The sequence below is a fragment of the Bufo bufo genome, chromosome 3 (genome assembly GCF_905171765.1).
Source record: "Bufo bufo chromosome 3, aBufBuf1.1, whole genome shotgun sequence".
In the NCBI taxonomy this organism is placed as follows: domain Eukaryota; kingdom Metazoa; phylum Chordata; class Amphibia; order Anura; family Bufonidae; genus Bufo; species Bufo bufo.
Genome location: NC_053391.1, coordinates 346,479,700 through 346,504,073, shown reverse-complemented (window position 1 = coordinate 346,504,073; position 24,374 = coordinate 346,479,700). Strand labels below are relative to the sequence as shown.

Sequence of the window (24,374 nt, the reverse complement as noted above, 5' to 3'; positions counted from 1 at the left end):
TACAGGGGGGTGATCAATGACAGGGGGGTGATCAGGGAGTCTATATGGGGTGATCACCCCCTGTCATTGATCACCCCCTTGTAAGGCTCCATTCAGATGTCCGTATGTGTTTTGCAGATCCGATCCATGTATCCGTGGATCCGTAAAAAACATACGGACGTTTGAATGGAGCCTTACAGGGGGGTGATCAATGACAGGGGGGTGATCAGGGAGTCTATATGGGGTGATCACCCCCCTGTCATTGATCACCCCCCTATAAGGCTCCATTCAGCTGTCCGTATGTGTTTTGCGGATCCGATCCATGTATCCGTGGATCCGTAAAAAACATACGGACGTTTGAATGGAGCCTTACAGGGGGGTGATCAGGGAGTCTATATGGGGTGATCACCCCCCTGTAAGGCTCCATTCAGAAGTCTGTATGTGTTTTGCGGATCCGATCCATGTATCCGTGAATCCGTAAAAATCATACGGACGTCTGAATGGAGCCTTACAGGGGGGTGATCAATGACAGGGGGGTGATCAGGGAGTCTATATGGGGTGATCACCCCCGTCATTGATCACCCCCCTGTAAGGCTCCATTCAGACGTCCGTATGTGTTTTGCGGATCCGATCCATGTATCCGTGGATCCGTAAAAATCATACGGACGTCTGAATGGAGCCTTACAAGGGGGTGATCAATGACAGGGGGGTGATCAGGGAGTCTATATAGGGTGATCAGGGGTTAATAAGGGGTTAATAAGTGACGGGGGGGGTGTAGTGGTGTTTGGTGCTACTTATTACTGAGCTACCTGTGTCCTCTGGTGGTCGATCCAAACAAAAGGGACCACCAGAGGACCAGGTAGCAGGTATATTAGACGCTGTTATCAAAACAGCGTCTAATATACCTGTTAGGGGTTAAAAAAAACAAAACGCTTCTCCAGCCTGCCAGCGAACGATCGCCGCTGGCAGGCTGGAGATCCACTCGCTTACCTTCTGATCCTGTGTGCCCGCGTTCACAGGAAATCTCGGCTCACGCGAGATGACGCCAATCGGCGTTAGTGTAGCCTGGGAGCGCCGCAGCGATGACGCCTTTCGGCGTTAGCGTAGCGTTAAGTGGTTAATCCATTTTTTTTTTATCACATCGAGGGTTAACAGCCAAACAAAACTCAATATTTATTACCCCAATTCTGCGGTTTACAGAAACATGCAGAAGAAACGGAGCGCCGTATGGTTTTTGGAAGGCAGATTTTGCTGAACTGGTTTTTAGATGCACCCTTACAGTAGAAACTCCCAAAAAGTGACCCCATTTTGGAAACTAGGGCATAAGGTGCCAGTTTAGTTAGTACTATTTTGGGGTACATATGATTTTTAATTGCTCTATATTACGTTTTTTTGTGAGGCAAGGTAACAAAAAAAAATTGCTGTTTTGGCACTTTTTATTTTTTACAACATTCATCTCACAGGGTAGATCATATGCTATTTTTATAGAGCAGGTTGTTACGGACGCAATGATATCAAATATGTCTACTTTGTTTGTTTCAGTTTTACATAATAGTCTCCATTTTCTGAACACCATATTTTTTTTATTTTTCTGCCGATAGTCTTGTGCAGGGGCTTGTTTTTTGCAGGAAGAGTTTGTTTTTATTGGTACAATTTTTGGGTACATATGATTTTTTTTTATCATTCATTATTACACTTTATGGGGCAAGGTGACCAAAAAATTGGTTGTTTTAGCAGTTTTTATTTATTTATTTTTACAGCTTTCACCTGAGGGGTTAGGTAATGTGACATTTTTATAGAGCAGAGCGTTACGGACGTGGCAATACCTAATATGTATACTTATTATTTATTTAAGTTTTACACAATAATAGCATTTTTGAAACCCAAAAAAATGTTTTAGTGTCTCCATAGTCTGAGAGCCATAACTTTTTTTTTTATTTTTTTGACCAATTGTCTTAGTTAGGTCTCATTTTTGACGTTTGATTGGTACTATTTTGGGGGGAATACGCCTTTTTAAATCGCTTGGTGTTACAATTTTTGTGATGTAAGGAAACAAAAAAAATTGCTTTTTTGGCCCTTTTTTTTTTTTTTTTTTTAAAAACGGTGTTCACCTGAGGGGCCATGTGATAATTTTATAGAGCTGGTTGTTACGGACGCGGTGATATCCAATATGTATACTTTTTTTTTTTTTTATTTCACTTTAACACAATAATAGCATTTTTGAAAAAAAAAATTGTGTTTTAATGTCTCCATATTCTGAGAGCTATAGTTTTTTTTTTATTTGTTAAGCGATTTTCTTATGTAGGGGCTCATTTTTTGCAGGATGAGGTGATGGTTTTATTGGTACAATTTTGTGGAACATATGCCTTTTTGATCACTTTGAGTTGCACTTTTTGTGATGCAAGGTGACAAAAATGGCTTTTTTTTTAATGGTGTTTATCGGACGCGGTTATATCAAACATGTCTATTTTATTTTATTTTTTACATTTATTTTTAATTACTTAATTGGGGAAATGTTTTCACATGTGAAACTTTTTCTTTAAGTTTTTTTTATTTTACACTTTGCGTCCCCCATAAGGTCATACAAGACCTCTGGGGAACATTTAACAACTTTTTTCTTTTGTCCACTATTGATTTCTCCTGTAACTGGGGCTGACATAGTAGCCCCAGTTACAGGGGAAATACACCCCTAGAGAGGCTGTACAGCAGAATACAACGCTGTACAGCCTCAGTGCAGGGCTGATCGAGGTCTATGGAAGACCTGTATACAGCGATCTAGAAGGCAGGGACACCTGCCAACAGTCCCTGCCTTCTCTCTGGGTTGACTTGCTGTCACTGACAGCGGACCCCCCGCTCGGCTGCTGCACGATTAGCATGCAGCTGCCATCTACGAATGGATGTTTTAGAACGTCTATTCAGAGGTGAACATCCACCCATAGGACGTTTATATCCCATGGGCAGATGTGAAGTGGTTAAGATAATCTACCAAATCACTTAACATTCTTTTTCCACATACTTTGAAAGTGAGGTAATTAGTTCACACACTAGCTGTTTACACTTAACAAAAATACATTGTATATACCACCTAATTCTTTGTATTTGAAAAATATAACCCCCCCCCCCCCCCAAGTAAAAATACATACTAATACATTTCCATGGGTACACTCAAACAATATATAATGAGTATAGTTTGGATATGATAAAAGTACGGTTTTATATTATACTTCAAATTAGTCAATAAAATAAGTATATAGATGTTGCCTATAATACGATAACAATATCACTAATATTATCACTGCTATGAATAGTTAAGTTACATCAGGTAACCCTTAAATAAACAGAAAAGAATAGAATATTCTCCAGCATCCATGAAGTTACCTGGTTATGATTAAGAACTTCCGAGTTTGAAAAATGTTAACCTGTGGTGGAGGGTGGTGAAGATTGAAGTATCTGCTTTTATACCGACTTACAATAAAGACGATCAACCTTGATGGATGCTGGAAAATATTCTATTCTTTTCTGATTATACAAGGGACGGGTCCGGTCCTCTCCGTGCACCGAACGCTTATGGTGAGCTGGATATTTTTCTCTTTGATTTACTAACCCTTAAATAAACCCTTTTTCTATTCAGTGAAAGGAAAAAAAAAAAATCTCTAGAACAGTGGTCCCCAACCTTTTTTGCAGCAAGGACCAGTTACATGCAAGACAATTAATAATTAAGAAATAAAATTAAAATATATGATACTATGAATGAGGCGGCTGGGGCCAAGGTGACATTATACTGTATGGGGCCACAAAGACATTATACTGTACGAGGCGGCTGGGGACAAGGTGACACTATACTGTATGCTGGGGACAAGGTGACATTATACTGCATGGGGCAACAAGGTGACATTATACTGTATGGGGCCACAAAGACATACTACGAGGCGGCTGGGGACAAGGTGACACTATACTATACGCTGGGGACAAGGTGACACTATACTGCATGGGGTGGGCCAAATGGTGACATACTGCATGGGGCAACAATGCCCCCCCCCCCCATACAATATCTATTCAGTGCCTGCATGGCATAAATAGCTGAGGCCTTGCTGGGCTTTGTAGTGCAATTCAGGCCATAACTAAGTTATTGTATGATGCAAACACAAAGCATCACCTACCTCAGGCAGTAACAGTGGCAACCCCATGACAGCAGCTAGGGCCCACACAGGGTGATGCACTGTAGTCACCAGCCCCAGTAATGTACAGAAAGCCACACTAACCTCAAAACACTACACTTCCAACTGAGCTAAGCTCTGCCCCCAATCCATTTATAGCCAATCAGCATTTGTCTTAACACTAACCAATCAGTGGACCTGTTATAACTGCTCTCACATCAGGTGTACATGAAAGAAGCACTGGGAGCAGCTGCCTGAGGCATTGTCATACTGGTATAGAGATTGCCGGCTCCTGCATTTCTCCTTGTCTGTATTGTCGTGGCCCGGCAAACAATCATCCAGGGCCCGGTGGTTGGGGACCACTGCTCTAGAACACTAATCTTTTGTCCATTGTCTTTTGTAGAGGCCTGAAGGATCTTTATGGTACCTGTTTAAGACCCCCACAATTTATGACATGAGAATGTTTATGTTGAGCTTCTCTTCTCTGTAAGTCTTTGTCCAAAAAGAATAAACTCACATTAACCTTCTAGCAGGCAGACAAAATGGTTACCATGATGTCCATATACCAGTCTGTACAACAAGATGTACAGTCCCTGACAAAAGTCTTGTCGCTTGTGTACAAATTGACCTGAAGTGCCGCTAAAATATATTTCTAATCAAGATTTTGTTACAAGAAATGGGTCATTTTAATCCCAACAGCTTTCGTAATAATGTTTCAGTGCAAAACGAAACTGACAAAAAGTATTCTAATATTCACAGCTTGGTAAAGCCCATTGAGTCAATTTTTGCCAAGACATAAGTGTTGTCGCCTTGTCATATGAGCTTCACCTGTGACTAATAATGGATCAATTAGGTCTCAGGTGTGTATGAAAAGAACCCCAGTACACAAGACCTTCACATCAACTGCAACTAGACCTCTGCAAACATGCCTAAGATTCACCCGGAGACTAAAGTGTTGATTATCAAGAGGCTGAAGACCAGATCCACTGCTGATGTGGCAGACACCTTCAATGTGTCTCAGCGTCAAGTTCAGAGGATAAAAAAAAGATTTGAAGAGACTGGAGACGTTTTGGACAAGGCCAGGTCAGGCCGACCCCGCAAGACAACTGCTCGAGATGACCGTTTGTTGGCTCGAAAATCCAAGGCCAGACCATTTTCCACTGCAGCAGAGCTCCACGAGACCTGGTCACCTGAAGTCCCTGTGTCAACCAGAACAGTTTGTCGGATTCTGTCTCAAAATGGCCTCCATGGTCGAATCAGTGCCCATAAGCCAACACTAAACAAAAGACAATTGAAAAACTGTGTGGCATTTGCCAAGGCACACAGCCTGCTAAAAGGATGGACGCTGGAAAAGTGGCAGAAGGTGGATTTTTCAGATGAATCTTCTGTTGAATTACACCACAGTCGCCGCAAATATTGCAGGAGACCTACTGGAACCCGCATGGAGCTGAGATTTACCCAGAAAACAGTGAAGTTTGGTGGAGGCAAAATCATGGTCTGGGGTTACATCCAGTATGGGGGTGTGTGAGGGATCTGCAGGGTGGAAGGCAACATCAATAGTCTAAAATACCAAGAAATCTTAGCTACCTCTCATATTCCCAACCATAAAAAAAGGCCAAATTCTGCAGCAGGATGGTGCTCCATTGCATACTTCCATCTCCACATCAAAGTTCCTTAAGGCGAAGAAGATCAAGATGCTCCAGGATTGGCCAGCCCAGTCACCAGACATGAACATCATTGAGCATATGTGGTGTAGGATGAAAGAGGAAGCATGGAAGACGAAACCAAAGAATATTGATGAACTCTGGGAGGCATGCAAGTTTTCTTTGCTATTCCTGATGACTTCATCAATAAATTGTATGAATCCTTGCCAAACCGCATGGATGCTGTCCTTCAAGCTCATGGAAGTCATACAAGATATTACATTTGGATCTCACAGCACCACTACTTAATTTGCTGACATATTTTTGGATTTGCAGTAAAGTTGTTCAATTTCTGTATAGGCGACAAAACTTTTGTCTTGCCAAAATTTTACCTTTCTGTCTTGATTAAATGATAAATCTTTTTTCAGTGAAACTAATTTATTTCAGTGCAGTAAACATCATTTGGGAGGGCTTTAGCTTTTCATATGAGCTATTTCTAACACCAATTGAGTCAGGTAATTAAAAGTCAGGTTAATAGCAGGAGTTTCTACAAAATAGAGAAGCGACAATACTTTTGTCAGGGACTGTATAGGCCTTTAAAATATTGATTCTTTTCTGCCCAATATTTCGACAGAACAATGTATGATGCCTGGGAGGCTGTCAGCAGACAACTGCAGTTTAGCATTTTGTGACTGGACCCATGGTTCTATTGGACTACATTTGAGAGCTACCACCTTCTGAAGAAACAATAGTTTTAACTCTGGCTCTTGGCCACTGTTATGCCCGGGGCCGGGTGAAAAGTGCAGGGAAGCAAAGATTGACAAGTCATTCTGTATACACAAATAGGAGGAGTCCTGTGACTCACAGTAAGCCTAATGGGGGTACTGGAGGTGCCAGTGGATATTTGCCTTCAAAGCAGTCACATAACATTGGCTGCAAGCCAAAGGTAAAACTATCTGTTTTCAAGATGCCCCTCAGTGCAAAATTTCATAGCATTGTGGGACCTTCACTAAATGATGCTGTACACAGTTACGGTAGGTGGTGCTTGTAAGACGGTTTTCATGGAGGCTCCATCATAGAATTCTAACACAAATGCTCAGATTGTATTTTTGCAACATGATTTATTAAAGGCGGGCATACCAGACATCATAGCGATTAAACTTTGTTTTCACAGTTAAAGGGGTTGTTCAGTTTCATCACATAATATCAAATTGGTGGGGGTCAGACTGCTAACAGCACTGCCCATCAGCTGTTTGAGGGGGCTGCGGTGCTTGTGCGAACGCTACATCCTACTCAATATTTACCTGCATGCAGTCAGGACATAGTGTTCGCACTTTTGGGTACAAATGTAATATTCAACACCTACAAGGTTTAGCAGTAAAGAAAATGCATAAAAGTGACAATCCCAATGTTGAAAGGAGTTTTGACAGCTTTTATTTTATTTAAAGAAATTTTACTTTTTAAAATCATAAGACAAAAAAATCCTTGAAGGGACACTTCCAACAGAAAGGGTTATTTTTCTTAAACTCAATATGCACAGAAAATGGCTGCTTTGAAGGGAAGGGGTTGTTATCTCCAGTGTAATCGTCATGATAAATCTAGGAGTAGAATTGGGATAACAGTTGGACAGCTCTATTGATCGGCGTAGATAAAGATGACCACAGAAGAGCATTGCATTGATTAGTGTAATGTGTGATGCTCTAATGAGTCACTTATAGGGGGCTTCTCTCTGGTCAGAGGGAATGGTCCGACTGAAAATGAAGGCTAAACGGGCACGCAATCCATGCTGTGCAACATTATGCACATGCGTACCTTTTGTGTTCACAAGGCTGACTGTCCATCGTGGAAGCCATAGGAACCAAAATGGCGGCAGTCATGTGGTTTAATCACGAGACCACTTACCCATCCATGGCTACATGTAGTCGCTGGACAGGTTCAACTACTGTTCAGCACCTGCACAGAAGAGGATGCGGTTGGACAGTGGACAGATAAGAAAGCAGTCACGTGATTAAACCAAGTGACCCCAAGTGATTAAACAGAATATTCACATACAGGTGATCAAAAAAAAGTTTAGGGGTCAATAACACTGCACTTCTGTGGTTACAAATAGTCCTTTATTCAGTAGACATTAAAAGCTGTTGCATCATGAATGGGTCGTCTGTAGATGCTTTAACATCTACTGAATAAACAACCGGTTGTAACCACAGAAGTGAAGTGGACAACCTACTCTTCTGAAGGATATTAGATCTGTCGACATGATGGGATATGCAGGCATAATATCAGTGAAAAAATACACTTGTCTAGCCCTTTAAAAGCAAAGCATACACCTGTAGAAAACAATGACTTGGACACTGTTCTACTTCCTTTTAACATTAAAGGTGAAAAACAGGTAATCAATGTAACAGTGTGTCTTTCAAATAAATAATTCATTTTCCTAGTGTGTTCAAAGTTTCCTTCTCGTGGAAAGTATTAAAAGGTCCCACGTATTAAAACGTCTACTAAGACATGCCACGGTTTTCAGGCAACCGCTTTTCACCAGTACTTGCAGCCTGTGACATCAAATGTGTATTGGCTTCTTGTCACCACATGGATTCTCTCTCAGTCTGCCCAGCAGAGAGGATGTTAGGACGCAGATGACAAGCCGTATTTGTTCTTCAGGATCTCCAATGTTGGAATCAGAGCGCTGCGATGACAACAAATTAGAGAAGGTGACATAGCATTATGCTGTTTTCACTGAAGCCGCTCACACAGTATTCACTACAAGAAATGAAGTGCATCCATTGCTTCCAGACTAAGCACAGACAACAAGTACAAGCCAGGTAAGCAGTTTGCTTGTTTATATGACAACTGCACAGATTCTCAACAGTTTGGTATCACACTCCCACTTATAAAAGGACTTTGACGTATCCGAGCGGGCACAAGCGTTTGGGTGTGTAGAAGGAGGGAATAACTATGGATAAAGCTGTCAAGTGACCAGTAAAGCTATGGTGCCTCTATATCAGGACATCCTAGCACTATAAGGCTCCATTCAGACGTCTGTAACGTGTCTTGCGGATCCACAGATCCGCAAAACACGGACGGCGGCAATGTGCGTTCCGCATTTTGCGGACCGCACATTGCCGGCACTAATAGAATATGCCTATTCTTGTCCGCAATTGCGGACACGAATAGGACATGTTCTATTTTTTTCGGGAACGGAATTGCGGACATGTGAATGGACCATAAGAAATGTACCCACCTTTTCTAAAAAGCAGTAATATGGCAGAACGCATATTGTGTCCATTGTGGGTGTATCTATTGGAGACACTTATGAAGGATTATGCAAAAATGGGATGACGGATCTTGTAAATGTAATGTTCGGAAGTCGAGATAATAGATTTCAGAAACGCAATACGCACAGAGGCCTACATAATAGATGTTAAAAACACAATACACACTCATTAAATCGACTTATGTAATTAGGATCAGATTAATCCAGAGTATCAAAGCCATATAGGAGATGCCTTTTACGTAGATGGTTACAAAAATGATAACCAAGATATATCAATAAGTGGCCAATCTTTAAAAAAAAAAAAAAAAAAAAAAGTCTAAGGACCGATATTCTATGGTGATGAACAGGTAATATCATCTACTCCATCACAAGTACAGTGTGATGAAGGCTGAAACCAAGCCTCATAGATACTGATTGTGGTATCAAAACATCCTCTCGATTTATTGTAGCCCGATACCATCAGTAGCCCCACATTGAATGTAAATGAAGAAGGAACCTCCAAAAAGGGTGCAATACAAATCCCTATCGATTCTTGGTGAGATGTTGCGTAAGGAGCCCGGAGACTGACCTACAGGAAACACAGATAGGCTATATGATTATTGAGACCACTCCGTCGAACAGTATTGAGCCGAAAAGTCCACTGTGCCTCCTTCTGTAGTACACGTTTGTCTCTCCCCCTCTTGGAGAAGGTCGAATGATTTCAATACCCTGAAAGCCAATGACCTTTGGGTCACTACCGTGGCATTCCACCACATGTCGTGCCACTGGAGTATCCGCCTCATTCTTGATATCATTAAGGTGTTCCTCAATGCGCCTCCTGAACTCCCTCACAGTCTTACACACATACAGTAACCTACATTCACATGTAATTAAATACACCAGAACCATGGAACGACAATTTATAAAGGATCTGATGTTATAAATGTGTCTAGTTGTGGTGCTCGAAAACGTTCTTAAAGAGGACCTTTCACTTGTAAAAACTATGTGAACTAAGTATGCTGCCATGTAGAGCGGTGCCCGTGGATCTCACTGCACTTACTATTATCCCCGGGCGCCGCTCTGTTCTCCCGTTATGCCCTCCGGTACCTTTGCTCCTTAAGTTATAGTAGGCGGGTCTTACCTTGTCCTGTGGGCGTCTCCTTCTCCTAGGCTGCAGCGCTGGCCAATCGCAGCGCACAGCTCACAGCCTGGGAGTTTTTTTTCTCCCAGGCTGTGAGCTGTGCGCTGCGATTGGCCAGCGCTGCAGCCTAGGAGAAGGAGACGCCCACAGGACAAGGTAAGACCCGCCTACTATAACTTAAGGAGCAAAGGTACCGGAGGGCATAACGGGAGAACGGAGCGGCGCCCAGGGATAATAGTAAGTGCAGTGAGATCCCCGGGCGCCGCTCTACATGGCAGCATACTAAGTTCACATAGTTTTTACAAGTTAAAGGTCCTCTTTAAATCGATCCACATGCAATGCAGTCCCCACATTTAAAAAGGTCCCCACAATCTGGTCCCTAAAAAGATTAATGGGCTGAACAAGGGGGTATGGAAACTATGGACAAGTCGGTCCCTGATGTTTCTACCCCTTCTATATGTAATTGAGGGGGTACTGCCCACAAGATGCCCTGCATCTGGGTCTGCTTGTAAAATCCCCCAAAATTGTGACAAAATTTGCCTAATAGGGCCGTGGGCTTCATCATAGTCCCCTATAATCCGAATTTGATCAGATCCATCTGTCCGCATACGGGGGTTCAACAGAGCTTCTCTATTGCTACTCAGGGCATGATGGTAAGCCTGATTTAGGACATTTTCAGGACACCCCCCCCCCCACCCCCCCGGCTTTGAAATCTCAGTCTAAGGTCACCAGCAGCTACTCGAAAATCCTGCATATTTGAACAGTTACGGCGGAGGCGCAAGTACTGTCCCTTCGGAATCCCTTTCAGAGCCCCAGGATGACAGCTCCGCCAATAGAGCAGATTGTTGGTGGCCATCTTTTTCCTAAAAAGGTGTGTGCCTCTACTGCCATTAGGATCTTTAAAGATGGTCAGATCCAAAAATGTAACGGCAGAGGAATGAACCTCTGATGTGAAATACAGCCCCCAACTGTTGATATTGAGGCGTTGAACAAACGCTGCAAAAGTATCTTCATTGTCTCTCCAAAAAATCTGTATATCACCGATATACCTCAGCCACATGATTATCGATGATGCGAAAGCACTCATGTACTCACCGAACACAACTTCCCTTTTCCAACCACCCAAGTAAAGATTTGCATACGTGGGGGCACAACGGCTCCCTATTGCAACTCCTTTTAATTTGGAGGTAAACCTTGTTGTTAAAAAGGAAGGAGTTGTGTTCAAGGATGAACCGCAGCAATTTCAACACGAATACATTGTGTGGCCATAGATGAGTACCTCTCTCCCATAAGAACGTGGCCACTACCTCGCATCCCTTATTGTGCGGTATAGGATTATAGAGTGCTTCCACGTCCAAACTTGCTAATAAAACGTCCTGCTCAACATGGAGGCCATCAACCTTCTTAATCACCTCCATGTAGTCACGAACGTAAGAAGGGAGAGAGATAAACGGTCTCAGAATTAGGTTGACGTATGTACTGATTGGGTGCGTCAAGCTGTTAGACTTCTGAGTGCAGGAGCGCACGGCGTCATTGGTTGCTATGACGCCGTGCGCTTCCTGCTGCCGCCGCAGTACAGCGATACACTGGTATAGATCATACCAGTGTATTACTGTACTGCGGCGGCGTCATAGCAACCAATGACGCCGTGCGCTCCTGCACTCAGAAGAAATCCAGGCCGGTATCACACGGTCCGTGTTCCACGGATGTGTGCATGAGGCTTTAATCTGATCCTTATTACATAGGTCGATTTAATAAGTGTGTATTGTGTTTTTAACATCTATTACACTGACCAAAAATATAAACACAACACTTTTGGTTTTGGTCCCATTTTGCATGAGCTGAACTCAAAGATCTGAAACATTTTCTACATACGCAAAAGACCCATTACTCAAATATTGTTCACAAATCTGTCTAAATCTGTGTTAGGGTTCATTCACACGTCTGCAGAATGGGTCTGCATCCGTTCCGCAAATTGTGGAACGGGTGCGGACCCATTCATGCTCTATAGGGCAGGAATGGATGCGGACAGCACACTGCATCCGCATTTCCGAAGCACGCCCCCGATATTCCGGTCCGCGACTCCGGAAAAAAAATAGAACATGTTGCGGACAAGAATAGGCAGTTCTATGGGGGTACCGGCCGGGCGTATTGGGGATACGCAATACACTACAGACGTGTGAATAGACCCTTAGTGAGCACTTCTCCTTTGCCAAGATAATCCATCCCACCTCACAGGTGTGGCATATCAAGGTGCTGATTAGACAGCATGAATATTGCACAGGTGTGCCTTAGACTGCCCACAATAAAAGGCCACTCTGAAATGTGCAGTTTGATCACACAGCACAATGCCACAGATGTCGCAATGTTTGAGGGAGCGTGCAATTGGCATGCTGACTGCAGGAATGTCTACCAGAGCTGTTGCCCGTGCAATGAATGTTCATTTCTCTACCATAAGCAGTCTCCAAAAGGTGTTTCAGAGAATTTGGCAGTACATCCAACCGGCCTCACAACCGCAGACCACGTGTAACCACACCAGCCCAGGACCTCCACATCCAGCATGTTCACCTCCATGATCGTCTGAGACCAGCCACCCAGACAGCTGCAGCAACAATCGGTTTGCATAACCAAAGAATTTCTGCACAAACTGTCAGAAACCGTCTCAGGGAAGCTCATCTGCATGCCCGTCGTCCTCATCGGGGTCTGGACCTGACTGCAGTTCATCGTCGTAACCGACTTGAGTGGGCAAATGCTCACATTCGATGGCGTCTGGCACGTTGGAAAGGCATTCTGTTCATGGATGAGTCCTGGTTTTCACTGGTCAGGGCAGATGGCAGACAGCGTGTGTGGCGTCGTGTGGGTGAGCGGTTTGCTGGCGTCAACGTTGTGGATAGAGCGGCCCATGGTGGCGGTGGGGTTATGGTATGGGCAGGCATATGTTATGGACAGTGAACACAGGTGCATTTTATTGATGGCATTTTGAATGCACAGCGATACCGTGATAAGATCCTGAGGCCCATTGTTGTGCCATTCATCCATGACCATCACCGCATGTTGCAGCATGATAATGCAAGGATCTGTACACAATTCCTGGCAGCTGAAAACATCCCAGTTCTTGTATGGCCAGCATACTCACCGGACATGTCACACATTGAGCATGTTTGGGATGCTATGGATCGGCGTATACGACAGCGTGTTCCAGTTCCTGCCAATATTCTGCAACTTCCCACAGCTATTGAAGAGGAGAGGACCAACATTCCACAGGCCACAATCAACAACCTGATCAACTCTATGCGACGGAGAGGTGTTGCACTGCGTGAGGCAAATGGTGGCCACACCAGATACTGACTGCCTCCCAGTAAGGCAAAACTGTGCACATTTCAGAGTGGCCTTTTATTGTGGGCAGTATAAGGCACACCTGCAATATTTATGCTGTCTAATCAGCACCTTGATATGCCACACCTGTGAGGTGGGATGGATTATCTCAGCAAAGGAGAAGTGCTCACTAACAGATTTAGACAGATTTGTGAACAATATTTGAGAGTAATGGGTCTTTTGTGTATGCAGAAAATGTTTCAGATCTTTGAGTTCATCTCATGCAAAATGGGAGCAAAACCGACAGTGTTGCGTTTATACTTTTGGTTAGTGTATGTAGGGCACTGTGCGTATTGCGCTTCTGAAATCTATAATCTCGGCTTCCGAGCATTACATTTACAAGATTCGTCATCCCATTTTTGCATAATCCTTCATAAGTATCTCCAATAGATATCCGCCTTTGGTACCTGTACTATTCTTGGAGCGCTGTCTCCTAGTGGACCTATCTGAGGGCCACAAGGGTAGGTGGAGCTATCCAATTTAAATAGCCGTTTTTTGGCGGCCGCTTCACGGCCATCATAGCGCCGGAGCGCTGCCCCTGTGTGAAAGGGTCCGTGCACTGTTATTGCCTGTTTATACTTGGTTTTGGCTCATAATATTAGGTCACATCGTAGGCTCCTGATGAGGCATTAGTAAGATGTAGAAACGCGTTGAACCTGAGATAATAGCAGATGTGTAGCCCTTTAGAGTAGTAAGGGCAACTTAAGTAGTAACATTTCATTGTAGGACTGTTGTGGCTATATACCAGCTGAGTGAATTGCAGTAAGAGTGGCGAATTGGCTAGTGTTCTTAGTATTAACAAGAGATAAGCAGGCACAGCCTATTAATGGCAGTCTCCACTGAAATAGTTCTCACCTTGGTAGTGGTCTGGGACGTTTGGGTTGTTTACGTCCGCTTACCAGTATCATTGCACCATTCTTGGCTCATTTAGTCTGAGGGATAGCTGTCTAGAGGGCCATTTATCTTCAAGCTCTGGGCTTTGTATAAGTGGATCCCCGGTTTTGAGTTAATACATGAGCAAGATTATTTGGTGTAAACAAAAATTGGGTTTGTATTCACCTATTCCTATACTGATTATTGTTCAATAAATATTTTTTGTTTTGTGTTTTTAGCATCCCCTCTCTTTGTAATTATTAGTGAAGCATTAAGGGGTTGCAAACCTCCATTGTTAAAGTCTATATGTGAGCCCTGGAAACGCAAGACCACAAAAATAGGCTTCAGCTTACCATCCAGGTCTGATGATGGTAAACTTCCCGGAAACAGAAAGATCCATTACTGTTGATCCTAATCTGCATTCTGGACTGGACACGTCTCCAATAGGCCCTCCGTCCACTACTAGAGACAATAGGGGCCACAGGTCTTTAAACTCCTACAGCCAGGAAGAAAACCAAGTTATGTGCCTTCCAAATACATAGCAAATTACATAAAAGTCAACTAAATTAGTGTAAATAAAAGCTTTGTAACAAGTTTAACCCCTTAATGACAGGCTAACCAGGCGAGTGTCATTTTTTGTGTTTTATGTCACATTCCAAGAAAAACTTTTTTCTTTTTTCAAGGTAGCTATATGAAGGCTTGTTTTGTTGTGGGAGGAGTTGTATTTTTGGGGCACATATAATTGATTGATTACATTTTATTATTTTTCTTTGAAAGGAAATGCAAAAAAAAAAAAAAAAAACAAACAACATTTCCACCACTTTTCTTTACATTTTTTTTTTGCTGTTTACTCAAGACATGTCATCTTTATTCTACTGGTTAGTATCATGGTAATGCATCACTACTTTCCATGACGTCTAAAGGGGATAAACTGCCAGGATCAAAGCTAGCAGTTAAAGGGGTTGTTCACCACTGGGAACGTTTTCTGCAGACCCCCAGAATGGCCAGATCCACAGAGGGAATACTTACCCGATCCCCCTGGGTTCCGGTTCCATAGCTTCTCCCCCTCAAACGCAGCAGGTCTTGGGCCCCGCCCATGTCAACATCTGGTTTGGGAAGATGCATGGGTGACATGTCACCACTGCAGCCAGTCATTGGCTGCAGTGGCCATGTGACCCACATGAAACCAGATGTTGACGCAGGGAGACCTGCATCCCCCAAGGGGAAGCAATGGAGCCTGAGCCCAATGTCAGGGAACAAGTAAGTATGATTCTCACCATGGGTCTGGGCATGCTAGGGGGTCTGCAGAAAAGGTCCTCAGGAGTGAACAATCAGTTGAATGTGGCCCACCCGCCACAAACTTGTGGGGATATTGAGCAGTGCCCTGTCATAGGTTATTAAGGGGTTAAGTTAGTAGGAAATTCATTTTTTTCATCCTACTTGCCAGTGTTGCACAATTTCTCTATTAGGGTGGTGTCATAAACAGCTTTTTGTGGCAGTTTTGATGAGTTTCTTTGGGCCAAAGCCTGCAGTGGGTTAGAAAAGAATGAGAAATTTAAAAGGGAAAACATAATACTTCTCCTTTCTGCTGGAGCCACTTCCGGCTTTGCCTCCAAAAACTGCCAAAAAAAGCTGTGTGTGACACCACCCTAAATGTGATACAGGCACCATGTATATAGCAATTGTGTAGTACACCACAATAAATTGCCACTTAAAAGGGGTTATTCAAGTTATGTAAAAAAAAAAAAAAAAAAAATGATATTTACTTATGTACCTAGTTCTGTACTGGCCCTTTGTTGACATGCAGTTGCAGAGCTGTGGGGGAGTATAACAATCTGAGGTTTTCCTCATGAATATTTATGGGTATCAACAAAGACTGCCTTTCTTCTCCCCCTGCTCTGCAAAGGGAGTGAATAAAAGTGCCCTGCCTGCAGTCTGACTGCTGGGATACTCATGTTGTATGAGTGGGACCACAAGTCCCAGCAGTACAGTACAATGACATTGCTGATACACACAGGATCTTCCCTCCTACCTCTTCTTGTGCAACGCTCTGCAGACACATCCTCACAGCCAGCAGAAGAGTACAGAAGAGAGAACTTCAGGTCTAGGTCAGCTCTGTGTCTGCAGGGTGAGGAGGGAGAGAAGATCCTGTGCACAGCATTTATCTCCTTAGTGCCTGGAGAAGAGGAAACCGTGCAGCTGCTCAGTACGCGAGGCAGAGCCTCCAGTCCTGAGTCTGTGCTGCTGATGGTAGAAGGGGTTAAATTTTCCTGAAGAATCAAGTGGGAGGAGAGACACAGGGCAGGCAGCTCAGCCAGCGGATGGGGCACTGCCTTCATAGTGACGTTCCATGCACAGAGGCAGACCTGCTCCTCAGGCTTGTGCACGGAACGTCATCAAAGCAGGGAAAGAAGCTGACATCACAGGTCATGTGACCCTTGGCTAACTAGGAGAACAGGGCCACTGTAGATCAAGTAAGTGAATTGGAAACCCCTTACATTTGCTTAGTTACAAACATACAAAGAACAAAAAATATCTTGAACAACCCCTTTAAACTGCAAAGCATGTTTGGAGAATTTAACTGTACATTAATTCTGTAGGCAATTTTTTATCATTACATTTTACTCTTTGGGCTAAATCATTTTTTTCAAATGGTCTCTTAAAATTTTTACAGCTTTTAATTTCATCGTATCTGCAGACTACCTTGCTTTCTGTTTTACAATGGATCCATCAGGCTGGATGTGTAGCCCTTATCTCTGCACTCCTGAAGGCTCATAAACACTCATTATAAATTCTTAGCAAACTGATATGAACATGGCTTAAATGAGCGTTTATGAGCTGTCAGGAGTTTAGAGATAAGGGCTTACACATACAGTCATCAGAGCAGTTGCCCGACAGATTCTCTTTAAAGCAGAAAGCAAGAGTTAGGCAGATACAATGAAATTGAAGGCTGTAGAAGAGAAGCTGTTAAAATGTTTAATAGATGCCATTTGAAAAAAAAATAAAAAATTTGCCCAAAATTTGTAAAATGCAATGATAATAAACTGCCCCGAAGGCGTCCATAGCCTTTAAAGAGATTGTGCCAAGTTTCCACAGGATAGGGGATAACGAGCTGATCGCTGGGGGTCAAACCAAATGGGCGCACTGCCGCTCCATTCATTCTCTATAGCAGATATGTGAGAGCACAACCCCTTTAAAGTAATTTAGTGGGTGTAAATTCTTATAGTCTCTATGTAATCCTTTAATGATAATACCTCAACTGACAATGTGCTCGGCTGGGTGCTGATGTTCGCACTAGTCAGTGCCAATGGCTCAGAGCAGATCTGTGCCAGTTGTCTGATAAATGCATGATCTGGTATACGAACACCTACCAACTGGAACAAGAAAATACAAAAATAAAGTACAAATAAGGGAAAAAAAAAAACTAAATGACAACTTTATTAGGCTGGAGAAGCCAAGGTCAATACAAGAAAGGGTCTGATTACCCTTCTACAATCCGGTCTATAACAAGGGAGCATCCACTATAACTAAAGAATGAAGGTTACCAGCGAAATCATATCCCTACCAGGCACAATGCCCCGTAGGGATGACTTTGCTTAAAGGGGTATTGCCATCACAGACAATGGGGGCATATCGCTAGGATATGCCTCCATTGTCTAATAGACGAGGGTCCCACCTCTGGGACCTGCACCTACATGGAGAACGGAGCAGGGAACGTAGTGGAGGGTGCACTGCGCATGCGCAGCCGCCCTCCATTCATTTCTATGGGGCCGCCGAAAATAGCCGAGTGCTGGCTCGGCTATTTCTGTCGGCCCCAGAGAAATGAATGTGAGCGGGGACTGCGAATGCGCAGTGCGCCCTCCACTACTTTCCCCACTCCGTTCTCCGTGTAGGTGCAGGTCCCAGAGGAGGGACTTGTATGGGGAGCAGCGCTTGGTGGTGGCCGAACCCCCTCCAGCCACAACTCTCCCCGCTCCGTTCTCGTTGTAGGTGCGGGTCCCAGAGGTGGTACCCGCACCTATCCTAGCGATATGCCCCCATTGTCTATGATGGGAATACCCCAATCTGTCACTGCAAAGAAACATTTTTTAATCCTTGTGCAAATCACTTTTTAAATGCACCGAGGGCTGACCTGAGCAAGTCGTGCACCCTAGCTCTTCTACTCTCCTTTTCTAGCCACTCCACCTTCCACTTGATTGACAGGGCTAGGTATCTGAATCTTCATCTCACCTGACCCTGTCAATAAACGTAAAGGGGGCGTGGCTGGCAAGGGAGAGCAGTTCAGCTAGGGTGGCAGCCTGCCCCCAGTGCACTTAAGAAGTAATCTGCATAGGATTAAAAAGTGGCTTGATAATTTCCCTGGTGACAGTTTCCCCATGAGCATAAGGCCTCACTAGGGGGACACAGAGTGCCCAGGGCTCCACACTCTGCCAAAGTATTCTGCCCAGGGTGGTGCCACTTTATGCAAATATTCTTCTCTCCAGAGAATAGCTCTTTAGTAAGAATCTCATGGAGCATGGCACATTGCCTTTTCAGTTGACATCTGTGTACCTCCGTATGAAAATGGTAGACCAGTGGAGCTCCGTAAAAGTCTATGGGCGCAGTATTACAGCTCTTTATGACTATGGAGCTATAAGCTAAGAGATCTGAAAGCGCTATTAATATAGATAACTTGCAGAGGATTACTATGGGCAAGTGACCTAGAAATGTATTCCGAGTATTACAGAATCAGTATGTTCTTTGTCCTGGTCGCCTACATGAGTACCGCAGGCCGTGATATAATAAGGTTTATACTTACTGAAGTGTAAGGATTCAGCTCCTTATTAAGTTCATCAGATCTCTCCATCACCAAAGTAACTGGCCCAGGCAATAAATCCCGCAGTAACTGGTCAGGGACATTAACCTGGCAATATCTGCATTCAACAGAAAATCAAATCAACTCAAATCAATCTGTTCACACGTAGGTTGGAAGCTCTGTCCAGAGCCTCCATTGCAGATTCAGCAAGTGCTAGAAAGAAAATAGCACAGCATGCTGCAGTGTAAAGTAACGGTCATCTTAGCCTTTACTATGCACATTTCTCCCATATCCAACACATTAGTGCAATATACATACAGTAACAGAAAAGAGAACCACCACTAGGCTATAACAGGCTGTACAAGGCAACTTAGCCCGTATTCCCCTTATAGCTATGTCTATATTACATTAACACAACCGTATTTTCAGTACAAATCCAATCTGCAAAAATGTATTTCAATGGGGCCGCAAGAGGCAAACAGCACATTGTGTGCTGTCTGCATCCGCACGTGCGTTCCGCGGCCACCGCAAAAAAGATAAAGCAAGTCTTATTCTTGTCTGTTCTTTCGCTCTGTACTAAGAGCCTCTAGGAGTAATAATTATGTCCATGTTGCTCCTAGAGGCTTAATTGCATATGTTAAAACATCATTTTTCTCAGCAATGCAGCACATATGAACAAGGGATCATCACAGATGTCTTCAGCTGCCAAGTGCACATGTAACAGGTCAGCCAGTGTCATAGGTACAAATCTGCTGATGCCTTTTAAAGGGAACCTGTCACTGGGATTTTGGGTATAGAGCTGAGGACATGGGTTGCTAGATGGCCGCTAGCACATGCGCAATATCCAGTCCCCATAGCTCTGTGTGCTTTTATTGCCTTAGGGAAGGAACTGCACATGCGCTAGCTCGCACATCGCGAGATTAAGGTGCTCTAGCTTTCTGACGTCGGGGAGATTTGGAGGATGCGGGGCGGTGCTGGGCCCCTTCACGCTGGACTCATCTCAGGGACAGGACTCATCTCAGGTTAATTTGCATATGTATCAAATCGGTTTTTTTACACAATAAAAGCGCAGAGAGCTATGGGGACTGGGTATTGCGGATGTGCTAGCGGCCATCTAGCAACCCATGTCCTCAGCTCTATACCCAAAATCCCGGTGACAGGTTCCCTTTAAATAGGTTGTCCCACAAAGACAACTTTGTGGATAGGGGATAAGTGTGATCAGTGAACGCCCGACTGGTAGGGTCCCTGATGATCACAAGATTAGGGGCCATGCTCCCCATTTAAATGGCGCTGCAGACATAAATGTATGTCTGCTGCTCCATTCAACTCGAGCTGGCTGAGTACAAGCGCTCGGCTATCTCCACTGGCCCTATAGTGTTTACTGGAGAGGCAGCGCACATGGGGGTGTGCAAGCCCCCACCAATCAGACCCCGCCGATTAGAAACATATCTCCTATCCTTGAGAGTTGGCTATTCTATTTTCATTGGTTTCAGTCTTATTGTTCCTGTGGCTATCAGGCTCCCTGCCAGTGTACTCTGCAATAAATATATATATATTATCAATTCTGCTTTTATCTGGGTGAGCCACTTATTAGTTTAACAATATAGAGAGCTGTACTAACTTATAAATGTCCTCAATGGCACCAACACAGATAGCCATCGGTTTGGTCCCATTACGTCCTTTCACATTATAAATGTTCCTAATGGACTGAGGACTCTGTGCCAGGCATGCGATTCCATAGATGGTGTCAGTGGGCACGCCGATCACTCCTCCTTGTTGTAGGACACCCACAGAGGTATTTAAGATTTCTTTCCAACCTGGGGGAACGAGGGGAAAAACATTATAGATACTCGACAAAAAGGCACATGTAATAAAGCTGTATAATATGGAAACGAGCAGAATGGGTCAGGAGCAGTTCCATGAATCAGAATCATTGAACTTGGATGAGACCACACGGTACAACTGGTCATACGCAACCATGCCACACCAGCATATCATGCTAGTGGCTACACAATTTTCTTCTAAGGCCTTGTTCACATTTCTGTTTTTCATGGACATGCGCCATCTGCATTTTCCATCGACAGCAAACATACCATTGATCATAATGTGTTTGTTCACACATCAGTGGTTTTCTATTGACTGGGTCAGTGAAAAATCATGTAGACGTGCACTACTTTGGTCCGTGATGCAGACCAAACATGCCCACTGAAGTCTAAGGGTCCATGGATGACAGTGTTGTGTCAATGTTTAACAGAGCATTTGGAAATTGATTTTTAGCAGAGCAGTGTCTGTGGAATACGGATGACACACAGAGGTCACAAAGCAGACACATGGACCAAAGATGGATTCTTCATGGATGACACACACCGGTCACAAAGCAGACACATGGACCAAAGATGGATTCTTCATGGATGACACACAGCGGCCACAAAGCAGACACATGGACCAAAGATGGATTCTTCATGGATGACACACAGCGGTCACAAAGCAGACACATGGACCAAAGATGGATTCTTCATGGATGACACACAGCGGCCACAAAGCAGACACATGGACCAAAGATGTATTCTTCATGGATGACACACAGCGGTCACAAAGCAGACACATGGACCAAAGATGGATTCTTCATGGATGACACACAGCGGTCAAAAAGCAGACACATGGACCAAAGATGTATTCTTCATGGATGACACACAGCGGTCACAAAGCAGACACATGGACCAAAGATGTATTCTTCATGGATGACACACAGCGGTCACAAAGCAGACACATGGACCAAAGATGTATTCTTCATGGATGACACACAGCGGTCACAAAGCAGACACATGGACCAAAGATGTATTCTTCATGGATGACACACAGCGGCCACAAAGCAGACACATGGACCAAAGATGTATTCTTCATGGATGACACACAGCGGTCACAAAGCAGACACATGGACCAAAGATGGATTCTTCATGGATGACACACAGCGGTCACAAAGCAGACACATGGACCAAAGATGGATTCTTCATGGATGACACAGAGGTCAAAAAGCAGACACATGGACCAAAGATGGATTCTTCATGGATAAAACACCGACATCAAACGGACACGGAAATGTGAACAAGGCCTAAAACTACGTGGCCACTGGCTGCCATGTACATCAGCCACATCATCTCAGATCAGTTCCAAGATCATAACTTCTCATAATCTAAAAACGTAAATTTTAGCTAAACAGGTATTCTGGCCAGAGACAGGCAGGCTTGCTTTAATAAGAGTGCCACAGAGCCTCAGAATTGGTAGGTAATTCAATTAGTGGCCTCACATGCGCCTAAGCTTTGGTCTTGCAGCTGGGGGAAATGGATGTCAAAATTGCTGACAGACTCCCTTAAAGAGATCACTCTAGCAAATAACTTTCTCTACATGATAAATGCTAATACAAGGCACTTACTAATGTATTGTGATTGTCCATATTGCTTCCTTTGCTGGCTGGATTCCTTTTTCCATCACATTTTGAACTGTTCATATTCAGGGGTTATGACCACCCTGCAATCCAGCAGCGGTGACCATGCTTGCACACTGTAGGAAGGAGCGCCAGGCTATGCGCACTCCCGTGGTCAGCACCACAAGAGAGGCCGGTGCTTTTTCCTATACGGTGCAAGCATGGCCACACTGCTGATGGATTGCAGGGTGGTCGTAACCCCTGGATACGAGCAGTGTATAATGTAATTGAAAAATGAATCCACTCAGCAAAGGAGGCAATATGGACAATCACAATACATTAGTAAGTGCCTTGTGTTAACCTTCTCTACATGATAAATGCCACTTGCTGAAGTGAGATGGCACTTTTAGCTCCACGGTGCTGCAGGGGATGTTTGGGACATACTACATGTGGGAACAGCTCCGAGTCTGGGTTTATGGCCATTGTCCAGAACCCAGGACTGCCACCACGAACCCTTCTGAATTCTGTAGTCGTCCTCATAAATCTAGCAGTGAAGACACGATCACCCTTAATATTCTGTCTATACAACACAATCTGTGCCACTTCCTGCACGGTCACATAGGCACCTGTACAGACACCTTCTCTATCAGCCATAATGTTCCAATCCATTACACTCCTCACCCTTGAAATCCTTGTCCGGCCCGTTCCTGCAGCCAGTGGCTCCGCCAGGCAGCTTCATCACTTTAGCAGCCATGTCTGTAACCGGCGGCTGACAGGCCATCACAGAAACCAGCCCTCGTAGCCGGTCCACCAGCCTCATCTGACAGCGCTGCCCGATCAACCACGTGTGCGGCCCAACACTTCCGGGGTCAGTCCTCTGCGCCGTCCCGTGCTGATGACGTCACCGCCTAGTACTCATTGCCAGCAGCTCCAGCGCTTCAGTGTTTGCGTTCCAACCGGAAATGCTGGGAATAGTAGTTCTACAGCAGCGAGGGAACCACCAGTCGCTCGTTCTGACATACTAGATATGCCCATCCCTAAAACCACTTCTTTACATTTACCCAAGCGATGCTCATGTCATGCTTTTTCATGGCGTTTTTGCTTTTACAAATTGTGATTTAGCATGTGGTTTTTGTCTGCCATGCGTTTTATAAACAGGAAAGTATGTGCCCCTCTGACGTTAGTTCTACTGTATCTGTATATATTTTTTTAAAATAAAAAGCCATAAAAACAGATTGACACTTTTTTCAAGTGGGTGCTAAAATACAATGAATGTCCATGGGGCAAAGACACCAGAACATGAGGCATAAAAATACCCAAAGCATGCTGCTCTGCCATGTATCCAAAAATGTGCGTATTGTGTTTCATCATTCCCATAGACCAGGGATCAGCAACCTTCAGCACTCCAGCTGCTGTAAAACTACAACTCCCAACATACAAACTTACTTGACTGTTCTCGTAATTCCCACAGAAGTGAAAGGATTCTGAGAGTTGTAGTTTTAGAACAGCTGGAGCGTCGGAGGTTGCTGATCCCTGCCATAGACTTACAGCTAAACCTATTGAGGTGGTGTTTTTTGCCTAAAAAAGTGCACTAGAAAAAAACTAAAAAGCAGAAACCAGCCTAAGGCTAGTCTCACACTAGCATTCGGGAGATCCAGCAGACTGTTCCAGTAGGGAACAGCCTGCAAGGTCTCTCTGGATCTGGCATTGCCGGAAGCTACTTGAATGCTGCCCGGC

General features: G+C 44.1%; 1 protein-coding gene across 1 annotated transcript; it reads right to left on the bottom strand.

The window, feature by feature from the left end:
• Positions 1-6,896: 6,896 nt before the first annotated feature.
• YRDC (yrdC N6-threonylcarbamoyltransferase domain containing) lies at positions 6,897-23,499 on the bottom strand. Its single transcript, XM_040424445.1, has 6 exons — positions 23,319-23,499; positions 20,835-21,030; positions 19,217-19,331; positions 17,673-17,792; positions 14,772-14,914; positions 6,897-8,462 (listed from the first exon to the last, which is right to left on the bottom strand). The coding sequence occupies exons 1-6, from the start codon at positions 23,455-23,457 to the stop codon at positions 8,402-8,404; spliced, it is 774 nt and encodes a 257-aa protein (XP_040280379.1). The 5' UTR covers positions 23,458-23,499; the 3' UTR covers positions 6,897-8,401.
• Positions 23,500-24,374: the final 875 nt, after the last annotated feature.